Source organism: Cydia pomonella, chromosome 2, assembly GCF_033807575.1.
Source record: "Cydia pomonella isolate Wapato2018A chromosome 2, ilCydPomo1, whole genome shotgun sequence".
Lineage (NCBI taxonomy): Eukaryota > Metazoa > Arthropoda > Insecta > Lepidoptera > Tortricidae > Cydia > Cydia pomonella.
Genome location: NC_084704.1, coordinates 26911573 through 26925463, shown reverse-complemented (window position 1 = coordinate 26925463; position 13891 = coordinate 26911573). Strand labels below are relative to the sequence as shown.

General features: G+C 36.5%; 1 protein-coding gene across 1 annotated transcript; it reads left to right on the top strand.

Moving 5' to 3' along the window:
- Positions 1–7502: 7502 nt before the first annotated feature.
- On the top strand, positions 7503–13889 carry LOC133534763 (uncharacterized). Its single transcript, XM_061874027.1, has 5 exons — positions 7503–8096; positions 8474–8552; positions 12384–12523; positions 13050–13151; positions 13473–13889. The coding sequence occupies exons 1-5, from the start codon at positions 8040–8042 to the stop codon at positions 13563–13565; spliced, it is 471 nt and encodes a 156-aa protein (XP_061730011.1). The 5' UTR covers positions 7503–8039; the 3' UTR covers positions 13566–13889.
- Positions 13890–13891: the final 2 nt, after the last annotated feature.

The window sequence follows — 13891 nt, the reverse complement described above, 5'->3', positions numbered from 1 at the left end:
TATCGTACCTTTACATAAATATGTAATGAGACAAAAACTATTAATAGTATTGTAGATTAGGACAGTAAAATCATTATATGCTAAGACATTCTAAGGTTAACATAAATTACACAATTCAATGAGGCATTTATAATCTTACTATATGACGTAGTAGCAAACTTTATTCTAACTAACATATCATATTAAACGACTTCAATGGTGATTTAAAGATGATAGTTGTATTCAAACCACACTCCTGTCAAACAAACGAAACAAAACAATATTTCGGCATTTTGCCACGGCCCACTTGGGAGCCTGTCCTTCACCTTGGGGTCCTTCCGGCAACCTAATCCCAAGAATTGGCACATGCATTTAAGACGTAGTTAGAGTCAGACCAAGACAAGTTGACAGTGATTTTGACAGCCCAGACAGTGCAAGTGTTATTCTAAACGTCAAACTTCTATAAAAATTATGACGTTTAATTAACATTTAGACGATAATTCAATTGCCCCGTGGTTTTATGGACCCCAATCTACACCAAGTAGCTTGATCTAAAATGTATTGAGACAGAAAGATAACGGAAGCAAATTTTGATACTAACCTAATATTTGAAGATTAGCCACATCTGATATTGTTCTCCACTGAGTATAATACAACGTAATTTTTCTACTCGTTGACTGTAATGATTGAATCAAGATTTCGAATATTAAACTATAATTGCGTACTTCCCAACTCAACTATAAGATTCATTTCGATACGCCGTAGTCAACTTAAAAAAAAATTGACCAATCACGTGCCGCCGCGCTTCCATAGAAACGACTAAACGGGCGCGAGGCGCGAGGGTCGCGAGTCGCGGTCGCGCGGAGTCGCGCGTTTATGTATTTTGTACTACTTTTTTGTCTACTGAGACACCAATTTTCATTAATAGTTTAGGTTTTTTATCAAATTTAAAGCATTATTTTAGACGACTCGTAAAAAAAGTGCAATAGTACAATAGTGATATAGTCAAGCTTTTCAATCTCGTACCTAACTTAGGCAACTCAGCAAACTTCGTTGCCTAAACACGGGACTCGACTGACAAGCTTTTTATTATATCACGATTGTATAAAATACAAAAAAAAATAACAATCCTAACTATAAATGCGAAAGTAACTCTGCCTGTCTGTTTGTAAACTTAGAGAAAATGATTTTTAGTGCATGTGCATTGTCTAGTAAATGAAACTAGTTTTCACCGAAATCATTTTTGAATAATTAGTGAAAATTAGTTTTCACCAAGGGACTTTGCGATAACTAGTTTTGACTGAAAAATCCCAGGTAAAACTAGTTTCGACCGAGGGCTCACGGAAAACTAGTTTTAACTGTGGAAAAAGCGTTTTCACTAAAAACATGTTTTTACGGTAACATATACACCGTGTTTTTTTTTTATTTCCGTTAATTTCAAGGGTGCATTCCCGAGCTTAAATTAAGTAACTTTCTCAAATACACCGGTATTCTAATTAACTCCATTTCCGAGATAATCAATAATTTAGTTTAATCTTATAAGGCCCCTACGAGCGTGCATACTTGCTTTAGGGCCTGTTTACCTATTGATTAGTGTTAAGCACGAGTTAATACATTTGCTACTAAACGTAAGTACAATCTCGGACGATGGATGTTTGAAATGTCATTGATATGTCATAGTTTTCTCTTGTTTGGTTGAGTTAAATATAATGCTCGTGTTACAATAACGCTATATGCAGCATTTAATAACTTTTTATAAACAAATCAAAAATGAAGAAAACTATTATATATATTTTTTTTTTTTTTAAATTTCCCATGCCATTTTATTTCCTTATACTTACTTACTCATACACCGAAGTTAACGAAATTCAATAAAAACACGGTGTATAAATAATAAACGGGTATAAATACGTTAAAAATCAACAAAAAATATTTCATCAATACTTAGCCTATTTTCCTTACACCGTGCAAATATATTTTTCACGTCAGCAGCTCGAACAAGGGTAATTTGCTGCTTAAAAACAGTGAGCAAAATCGCATTTTGCTCACCGAGTGAGACAAAATAACATTCAAGTGACCTTTAGATTCGGATGTCATTTCAACGTGCGGGGCCTAATACAAGTTCGAAATATTTGGATTCTATTGTCTTTATCCCTTTCACGTCATAAGCAAAAAGAAAGAGACAAAAAAGTGCATACGTAATTCAACGGTATATTGACGGTTTATAATAGACAACCGAAATAAGTCAGACCGCATCGTTCCAAAACACCCTACGAGTCTTCATTCGTAATAATTAATTAATGAAATAAAAGTTTAAAATTTAATAAAAACACCATATTTTACGTGTTTATTATCTCTCTTCGTAGTCGTATACTCTTGTCAGAGTAGCCGTGGTCATTGCGGTCGTTGTACGGCTTTTTTCGCTGTTTCCCGCCATGCTTCTCTATTTATTGCCTGCCGCGCGCACAGATTCAGAGGTGACCCGGTGAGAGCTTTCACTTGGTCGGTCCATCGCATTGAGGGCCGCAATCTGGGTCTTGTGCCATCCACTCTGCCCTGAACAACCAGCCTCTCCATCGCGTCGTCTTCGCTGCGCGTAACGTGACCGTAGTAGCTAAGGATGCGAGAGTGAAATTTTATTATACAATCAAAACAATGAACTTATACAAATTTACGCAAAATTGTTACGCAGTAAATAATTCTACGTAACTACTTTTAACGATCTCTACTATAATTGACAAATAGTAGTATCCGCAATTCGGACCGGATCTTACAAAGTGTTTTGTTTTACAAAAAAAAATTGTCGATTGAACTGTCAATTGATGTTCGTTAATTCATTATTTTGTATTATTTTATTGAAATTTCTTTCGTTTTGTTTTATTGCGGTAGTTAATTGTTAGAATACCTTCAGAAAACATAAGTGAAATTGTGATCCGTCCGTCTGGATTACATTTTTTCAGGTTGTATTTTTTGATGGCTGACTGACGTGAAAAATTTTGTGTACTATACGAGATCAAAGTTATTTACATCTCGTGCACTTTTGAGTCCCTTACTACGCTCCAGATTCTAAATTAGATTCACTCGCTACGCTCGTGAATCTATTATAGAATCTTTCGCTTGCACGGGACTCAAAACAAGCACTCGGAGAAATATCAAACTTTGCTCTCTTGTTGTACAAATAACTATTTTCAATCATCTGAAACAAGTACCTAGTTTTGAAGGTTGTCAGTAGGTACCTATATGGCATTTTTAAGAACTTTCAGTCTATTATTAAAGAAAAAAAGAATCTAATACTCGTCGTTTTTTTTGTGTGGTGTATCTGCTCAAAATTTACCTGATATATAGATTTACTAGTGATTAGCTTAAAATCACATATTTTCTTTATCCTCTCTCAGTTCTTAGATATCTAATAGTTTTTTCAACACACTTGCTCAAAACGACGTTTTCATTCCACCGTTTTTTATTTGCTATAATCCTGGATATTAAACACGCGTGCTTTTTCAGTATATTATAACACTCGTTCTTTTTCATTATATTATCGGACTGAGATAAGAAAGTAACTGATTGCTAATAATATGCATGGAAATGGAGCCTTCTTAATTTGGACGAGTAATACATTTTTTTTAACCAACTATTGGGTTTCAAATATTAGTTCAAAGAGGTTTTATCACACCAAATATAATTTATAGATTAAATTATCTCGTAAATTACATTAATGAATAAACATAACATTTTATCGATTTGATCTCCATCCATCGAATAGAAATACGAAAATATTAGCTTTTTACATTTTTAGGGTTCCGTAGCCAAATGGCAAAAAACGGAACCCTTATAGATTCGTCATGTCCGTCTGTCTGTCCGATTATGTCACAGCCACTTTTTTCCGAAACTATAAGAGCTATAATGTTCAAACTTAGTAAGTGGATGTATTCTATGAACCGCATTAAGATGTTCACACAAAAATATAAAAAAAACAATAAATTTTGGGGGTTCTCCATACTTAGAACTGAAACTCAAAAAATCTTTTTTCATTAAACCCATACGTGTGGGGTATCTATGGATAGGTCTTCAAAAATGATATTGAGGTTTCTAATATAATTTTTTTCTAAAATGAATAGTTTGCGCGAGAGACACTTCCAAAGTGGTAAAATGTGTGTGCCCCCCCCCCCCCCCCCCGTAACTTCTAAAATAACAGAATGAAAAATCTAAAAAAAATATACGATATACATTGCCATGCAAACTTCCACCGAAAATTGGTTTGAACGATATCTAGTAAGTAGTTTTTTTAATAAGTCATAAAATAAAAATAATTTTTTTTTCTTCAAACCCATACGTGTGGGGTATCTACGGATAGGTCTTCAAAAATGATATTGAGGTTTCTAATATCATTTTTTTCTAAACTGAATAGTTTGCGCGAGAGACACTTCCAAAGTGAAAAAAGTGTGTGTCCAAAGTGGTAAAATGTTGAACAAGATCTAGTAAGTAGATTTTTTTTAATACGTCATAAATGGTACGGAACCCTTCATGCGCGAGTCCGACTCGCACTTGGCCGCTTTTTATATTTGGCTGTTTGTCGATTTCGTTCGCGCCTTTGCCTTGCGCGCGCATTGGAATTGGAATCGTGCGTAAAAAAAAACTACGCGCCAGCCATTTTTCGTATTTATCATAAAATTTGAATAGTTTTGCATGTTTTTAGTTTATATATTGACGAAAATGTACCTACACATAAAATGGACGCTGCCAGTAATACCTACTAATAGAACGATAACCTTTTATCATCAAAATGGGTGAAAAATTATTGGCGGCGTATGAAACTTTTATTCAATGGAAAATCAGCGAAAACGCCCAGTCTTTCTTGAAAAACGTGTTGGTAGCTTACTTCAATGAACTGGCGAATAAATACCTACAAGCCCAGCACGCTTTGATTCAACTGCAATTATTCGATGTTAAAACTGTAAGCCACCATTTTGAAAATAGTACTTTTACTGTTTTGACAAAAAAACTAATTTATAAGTTTGATTTTTTCCTCGCAAGTGTGTTGAAAAACGTCGTATGAAACGCGTGTGCATTGGTCATTACCCACATCGGCTTTCTTATTGCGCGCTCGCTTACAGCTCCGCGCAATAAGTACACACTTGTATCATAATGTACTATTCGTACAATTAAAGATAACTCACGCCAGGCCCCTCATACTCGTAGGAAACGAAGTGTCGAAGCCTCGGTCCGGACACGGACCATTCTAGTGTGCAGTTATTATTATTATTATTATTATTTTATTTATTATAGACAACATAATGGTCCACATAGTTGTTAGTTTTGAACTTAATCTACATGTTAGTTTACTAACGCTAATAATAAATTAATAAAAGTGATTTAGTCCTCTGGCTCATTTTGCACATAAGAGGACAATCAAACTTATTGGCTATCATGCTTAAAATGCTGTTGCCACTCCCGCGCACCCTGTCAAGCAGTGAGGCAGTTTTCTTGCGCCAGACGGCATCGAAGCCATCTGTGCGCGCCTCCGCAAACATGGAAGACGCGCTGCAGAACCGCGGGAGTCTCAACAGCATCCTAAACGCATTATTGTATTGGATGCGCAGGGCATCGTAAGCACGTTGAGTATATCTAACCCACAGACTTGACGTGTACAGCGATGTACAGTAAGCCTTGAAAAGTGTAGTTTTAACTTCAACTGTACATCGAGCAAATCTGCGGGCTAGCATGTTCGCTCGAACTGACAATGCCCTGCGCTCCCTCTCCATATCTACATCGTCCTTCAGGTCGTCAGTCAACAAATGCCCCAAGTACCTAAACTGTGTCACTCTTTCTAAGGGTACACCATTAAGTGTCACTGGTGGAAAAAAGAAAGGACATTTATTTCCCGCCCTGAACACCATGTAGCTGGTTTTATTCACATTGTAAGACAAACCATGCGATGTCGCGTACTTCTCACAGACACCAATAAGCTGACGCAATGCACTGACTGACGGAGCCAGCAGCACCATGTCATCTGCGTAACTCAAGTTATTGACACAGACTCCGTCAACAAAGCAGCCGACATGAGTGCTACTGAGCTCCTCAATCAGTGCATTCATGTACAAACTGAAGAGCAAGGGCGAGCTTAACCCTCCCTGCCTTACGCCGCACTCCAGCCGACATGGCGTCGAAAGCTCGTTTGCCCACTTCACTCGATTTTCCTGATTCAAGTACCAGTACTTAAACAGCGAGATCAACTCTGGTGGCAGCCCCACACCTTCCAGTTTACGCCAAAGTATGTCATACGAAATTGTATCAAAAGCCTTCGAGATATCCATAAAGTGCGGTGCGTGGTCCTTAATGGATATAAACAAAACGTAAACCAAAAACATAGGTAAGTACATACTAACCATTAACTGACTTTTAGGCATTTATTAATATGCTTTTCTACTCGTGAGAACATTACAGCCGTATTTGTGTGTAGTGGTATAGTCATAATCGTTCGATTTGTAGCTGGCCCCAAACAGACAATCCTTTATCTATTGTTAAGTAAAACCACACGTGAGGTTTTTTTATACCTATAACCGAAACCGATCACGGAAAAAAATAAGTTATTGCCTACTCGCATCAAGTTTTTGGAAAACATTTGGTGAAAATATACAGCAGCATCAGGCAACATTAATACAATCACCCAATAACTCGCATAATAATATGATATTGTTGTTGTCGTACCTACGTGTATATTTCAAACACTCGTGCTTTCCACTGCTACCAATACCATGCGTGACTACCAGAGCCACTAATCTGACTAATCACAATAATTAAATTGCTAATAAGTAAGTAGATTGTTTCAAGGTATTTCGGATAAAGTATTTTACTGCCTGCAACTAGTAAGTGCTATAAAAATAAAAGATTTGCTCTAATCAAGGTAACTTATTATCGTATAAACACACAATGCGTTGGTACTTAAGACCATTCCATAATTGAACTATTTATTACCAAACTTACCTATTAATTGCACGTGCAAAATCGCGGAAAAATAAATATCGTAGGCATTAATTTCATGTGGTGCCGAATGTGTTTTGTGATAACTATGGGTCCCAACAATTACCATCAAATGTATGGTGCCGTGCAATCAGTATAAACCACGCCAATGATTGCACTTGTCAATAAGGGTCTGAATTTGCAGACTGGGGCTTCAGTCAAAGGGGTAAGTAGGTATGCTGCCCCACCACGAATAGCGCCTTAACAGCTGTGTATTGTAAAATCTATTTAAATTTAAAATGCATAGCGAATGGATATGGAAAACAATACACCGTGTTTTTTTTAAATTCCTTTAACTTCGAAGCATGGGTATGTTTAAGGATGCTAAAATTACATTAAACTCAACCAAACCGAGATAGTAGGTACGTTGTACTGTACGTTACGTTTAGTAGCAAATGTATAAACTCGTACTAAGCACTAATCAATATGTTACAGGACCTAAGGCAAGTGTACACTCTCGTAAGGGCATTATTAGATAAAAATAAACTAGATATTGATTATTTCCGAAATGGAGTTAAACCGTGTCTTTGAGAAAGTTACTCAATTTAAGCTAAGCGGTATTCATAATCGAATTTCTTGAATTTATTTGATTGCTGTTACATCTAAATGACACTTCCTTAAATTTCAAAATGGAAGTACCTTTTTAAATTACCATAGCCTTTACCCATAGCTAGATAATAGATATACCCGAGCCACTGTCTCACTCTCATTCAAGTAGGTATACTACAAAAATACTAAGCCTGCCAGTGCCCACCTTTATTCAGCAGTTGGGTATTTAAGTTCGCCATCATTAGGGACTGCACATATCATCACAACGTGTTATTTAATAACAATACCGCCTGGGCAGCGGGCACCCCCACCTCAGACATTGCCCAGGTACCTTATCGTTATCTATTCTATACCATAAATACCCGCAGAATTGTAAATATAGTTCAATTTTAAAAGAATCCGGGACCCTGTGCAAGTGCACATGCAGTAAATATAATCAGTGTCGCTAAAATCAAATAAGTGATTATTAAAAGTTAGTGTAACATTTTGAGATGAATCAAAATATAAGTGACGCTGAGATCTCAAGTTGCCATGAGATAGAAGAAATGGTGAGTTATTATTATCTACCCCTTTAGTACCTTTATTTTTTGCACGTGGCGTAATAATACTAAAAATAATTATCTTTTTAAGTTAGTACACATGTTTCTATTTTCAATAAAAACCTAGTCTCACATCCAGATTAAATGACAGCAGTTTGAAAATATATTATTTGATTCTAATATAGGTATTTATGCAAGAATTAATAGTCAGCATAACGCTGTAAATGTGAAGAAAAACAAAGTCGGAAACGTCAGTTTACTGTTTCTAATTCTGGATACGAGATTAGGCAAAAGCAACTTAGCCACGTGTGTCAAAGTAATGATGATTATGGAGACCACCGTCATTTTTATTATCACGTGTTATTTATATAAATATTTATGTTTAGCGCAGAGAGGCAGAAAGATTGGCCGTGGAGGCGCTGAGACGCAACATGAACGACATCATACGCGCAGCTATAGAAGAAGGTAGGTACCTGCCTACTTACTTTTATTATGTGTTTACCTATAGCCTGATTTTTGTACTCACTTACTCACGGAGTAAATGTAAAAAACCGGACAAGTGCGAGTGGGACTCGCCCACCGAAATATACCATCTGTGAAAATTTCAACTGTCTAGCTATCACGGTTCATGAGATACAGCCTGGTGACAGATGGATAGACGGACGGACAGCGGAGTCTTAGTAATAGGGTTAGTACTAATCCCGTTTTAACCTTTGGGTACGGAACCCTAAAAACGTGTGACAAGAAATTTAGACTTTTCATAGTTTCTATATTTATAAGAAATTTTATTTTATATTCAATTCAAGTACCTACTGCAATAATTTACCACGTTAATAGAGAACCTAATTTTGACTTTGGTATTTGGTATGTGCCCGCGTAGCCAACGTGCTAGTCATTAACGCTCCATAGCATAGCGTAGTCATCTCTCTCTATCACTCTTCCATATTAGTGCGACAGTGACAGTTGCGTTTCGTTCGCTACGGAACGTTAAAAATCTCTGTTTGCATACACCCGGGGACCAAGTTGCGGCCGCTTCAAATTGCTCGTTTCACAAGCTGCTGTATGCCTTTGATCTGAGTTCACCCATGATTAATTAACTCCATTGCCTGATTTAAGTGATTATTTTTTGTGTGAGTTAAACATAATATACATATGTAGATATACTGTTTTATAAAAAACAATAATAAAGATTTCATTTTCTTAAATTTATTTTGTACATCACAGTTCGAACGAAATTTTAACTACATACCTCCATGTTACATTTTCTTGCAGACCTACATATACTAAACAACTAAAATAATTTAGGTATAAACTATACTAGCTCCTGTTGACATAAACAGTAACGCACGTTTGTGAACATTTTGTTATTTAGGCTGGTACCGTGGTAATCCCGGTTCTTCTAATAGTACCAATGATACCCCAAAAAAGCTGGAAACGGTGTTAAAAGAATTAAAATTGGAACTATTGATATTTAGGCCGTATGAATCAACTTGACCCGTAGCACCAAAAAATAAATAAAAGGGAGAGGAGTTATATGACAACGTCATTTTTTTTTGTAGGGATATCTTTTTTTTTGTAACATATCCATTGTGTATTATCAAATGAAAAAGCTTTCTGAATCAATTCTAAACATAACACACCATTGCATTTCAGTCACTTGTTTTAATTCAAAATTAAAATCATTTTTAAAACATACCAAGTTTGATCCTCCAAATATGTTTAGTTGAATATTTTTTCAATCAAACAATCCCAACCTAACCCCAAGAAAGCATTTTTGCAAATATTTACATTTAGTATATATTTTTTTTAATTTTCATTATTACAAAGTCGAATTACTCAGTACGAGTGTATTCGGGTAATTATTGTACCCTGAGTTTTTAAACTCAGTTTACATGTTCCTTTGGTAATACGACGATATGGATTCTGAAATATAAGCGAAAGACTGAAAAAAGTCACTTTTAAAGCGGTGGTGGGTGGTGCGCGAGGCCCGACGGTTTCTTTCCGCCATCTTGAATTTTTCCAAATTTTATTGAATTTAGAGGGCGCTAAGATTCAGTGAACCAAAGGACTATGGGCAACTTGCTGCAACGAGCTTGGTCCAAAAACCAACAGAGTTAGGTCATTAAATAGGTATTTTTACCTAGTTCATTTCACTCTATGGGCACCAAGCGGAATTCCATTACAGATCTGAGATATTGGTATTTAAGACAAAAGTAAATACCATAACCACTCATCATTCTTGGCAATTGAGTTCACATTAGAAATATCGGCTAAATAAGTGAATGAATTGCTGCAAAGCAGATGTTCCGAACCGTTGGGCGAGCGAGGAGGAAGGTTTGACCAAGCGAAGGAACCAGTATTGGCGCGCTTCTCAACTATGCTCAGTTTGTTGATGGCTCGCTCATGTTACGCTGGAAGTATCCATACTTCACTTCACCCGCGCTCACACATGTAGTAGGTAGAGTCACAACGTAAATAAAATCGCGCGAGTGCTGTCGAATCGAGTTTTACGCCACGCTGACAAGCGTGCGAGCCGGAGATCTAAGAAGTGAGTATTACCGTGAAGTGCAACCATCCCGGTTAGTCAAAGCGGTCATCCCATCTGCTGCACACGTCAAGCGGGTGAAACAACAGCCTTGCAGCTTGCATTATTTTCTCTTAAAACATGAATATTTTAGTGCTGCAATGGAATTCGATTTTGGGTCCATATAACGGCATCAAATACATAAAAATACCTATTAAATGAGACATTTCTCAGCTCTGTTCTCTCAGCCAGCTTCTGCCATCTGTCAGCTTTTTGGACCATTTGACATACAGTCCTTTCAGCGCGCAAGAACACACTTGAAAATCGGCCGCCATTTTTAAAATACTAATTTGTAGTTGCTTTCCGACTACCGACTACCTTTTAGCTAGGCAGATTTTTGATTTGGACAAAATAAAGATATATTTTAGATAGTTTCACATTGTATTCATATGCGTGTGCCTTTAATCAGAAAAGGGTCCTTAGGCCCATGGAGCATAAGGACCCTTTTATCATGGATAGGTCCTTATGCACATGAAGCCCCTTCTCTGGTGGAAAGCCACATATGTTTAGGCCATTTTCAATTACTTTCATTCAAATCTTACATATGATGTTGTCATTTGGCTGACACACTCTATGGCCTATCATTAGAAAAAACTCCTTAAAGCAACTCCCCGAGGAATACAAGTGGCAAAACATTGGACGAACATAATTTAGGAAATTGGATCACCTTTATACGATGAGAAGAAGATAAGAAAAAACAATAAATCACTAAATAAATAATGAATATCTTACACAAATCGACCTAGCCTCAAACTAAGCAAAGCTTGTACTATAGGTACTAGGCGACGATAAATATACATACGTATACAGACTTATTTACATTGAAAACACCCATGACTCATGAACTGTGTTCATCACACAAATAAATGCCCTTACCGGGATTCGAACCCGGGACCATCGGTTTCATAGGCAGAGTCACTACCCACTAGGCTAGAACGGCAGTCACTTGTATCTCCATGAAGCAATATCTTACAGGAGTTGGTTGGCTTACTAATAGAGAAAATAAATAACTACTATACATGTACAGTCATATATTGGTACAATATGGCTACAATATTGATATATTGGTTTCATTACTACAAGAAGTATTGTATAATAAAAGAAGTATTGTACAATATGGCTACAATATTGATATATTGGTTTCATTACTACAAGAAGTATTGTATAATAAAAGAAGTATTGTACAATATGGCTACAATATTGATATATTGGTTTCATTACTACAAGAAGTATTATATAATAAAAGAAGTATTGTACAATATGGCTACAATATTGATATATTGGTTTCATTACTACAAGAAGTATTGTATAATAAAAGAAGTATTGTACAATATGGCTACAATATTGATATATTGGTTTCATTACTACAAAAAGTATTGTATAATAAAAGATAATGAATAGTGAATACATTTTTCACCTTACGCCCATGTGACGGTAGCGAAATGGCCAAGCCATATATTTTGAATAAGGTGTAGAGTTTGTGAAAGGCTTGTAGATGATGTGAAAGATGTAGAAGCTTTGCTCTACAAGAGATCTGATAACTTCTTGAGTGCGAGCCTTATGGTTTTGTCTTGACAACATTTTACATGAAAATGTTTTTGATGGGATTTTTATTTTCTCCATACAACAACGGTCCACCCTAATGGGCAATAATAACACCTGTATTACAAAACAAATAAAAGTATTGTATAATACTCATTCCCTAATTCCAGATGATGAAATAGTCGGGGAGAGAGACATATTGGCCATAGAGCTTGAAAACGAGCTTCGGTCCGAGAGCAGGTACAGCGAGCTGCTGAACGAGGCGCAACAGACCTCCCGCGACCAGCTGCAGGAAATGCTGGAGTTACAGGTGAGTGCATTTTTTTTTAATGTGATAGTCAGCAAACGAGCCGCCTGATGGAAAGTGGTCGCTGTCGCTCATGGACATAAGCAATATCTGGTATCTGGTTTCAGTAAACTACTGCAGAGATACTTATGCCTTGCAGCTTCAATGCTTCTTGAGTAAATATTTAGCTATTTACCTACTACGAGTATAATTGTCATCTATTTTGATTTTCGTAGATATTTTGTTTCAAATTTTGATATTATTAGTGATTATTATTTTTTTAAAACACTGATTTAAACATTCACGATTTTTACACATTATTAACTAACACAAACGGGACTTAATCGCGTATTAAGTTTTAAATTTACCTCCGACGTTTCGAGGACGGCGTTGTTGTGTGTGTTGTAGTCTTCTCCGAGACCAAGGGGACAACGCCGTCCTCGAAACGTCGGAGGTAAATTTAAACCTTAATACGCGATTAAGTCCCGTTTGTGTTAATTAATAATATTATTTTTCTGCTTACCTTAATCGACGACTCATCTGATTTCAGACCCAATTAACAAATGCTAACGTGGACACCGTGAACCTGCTCACGTCGCTGCAGGAGCTTCGCGAACAAAACCACGCCACTCTCAGAGCCGATCCTATCTACGTGAGTTGTCCTCGCTTACATAGTCCCTTAGATACTTATTAGTAGCCTGGCTGGTATTAGAAGTCCATAGTGTCTCACTGCTGGGCAAAGGCCTCCCTCCACTTTCTGTGCTCTTATCTAAACAATATTAGTTTATAATGTTTTTCTTACCTTATGTACCTACATCCCTACTGTAAATATAAAAGGAAAGAAGATTTGTACTCGCTGTTGACAAAACCCTACTTAAGTAGATTTGATACACGATTATCAATTTAGAAAGCTAGGCGACCTAGGCATTATAATGTAATCGTCGAAACTAATCCCAATTTTCGATCATTTCAGGCTCTGGTTCAAGAGGAACGCGAATTGCAACAGAAGTTGGACGATATGGGTATTTACGTGTACCCGCCGACCGGCTCAGAATATTACCAATGACTCTAGCTCAGCTCTGGCTACGTTTGAAGGTTCCAAGATAAATATATACCTAAGACAATTATTGACATTATTATCGTGTACCTAGACTGTAAAAATATTAATATAACTACCTCCCTCTAGCTGCCAGGTGGCCTATTAAGAAGGTATCATTATATTGTATTTGAAATCTTTATTTCAACAAATCGAAATTAGGTACATTTAGTGTTGGCAAGTTTTTAATTGTAGACGAAGGCGTGCCACTTCTAATAAAACGGTAGTTGATCGCGTTTGTAGGAGTTAAATGGTGTAAAGTGATTATTTGTAAATAAATAAGTAGTAATTTTAGT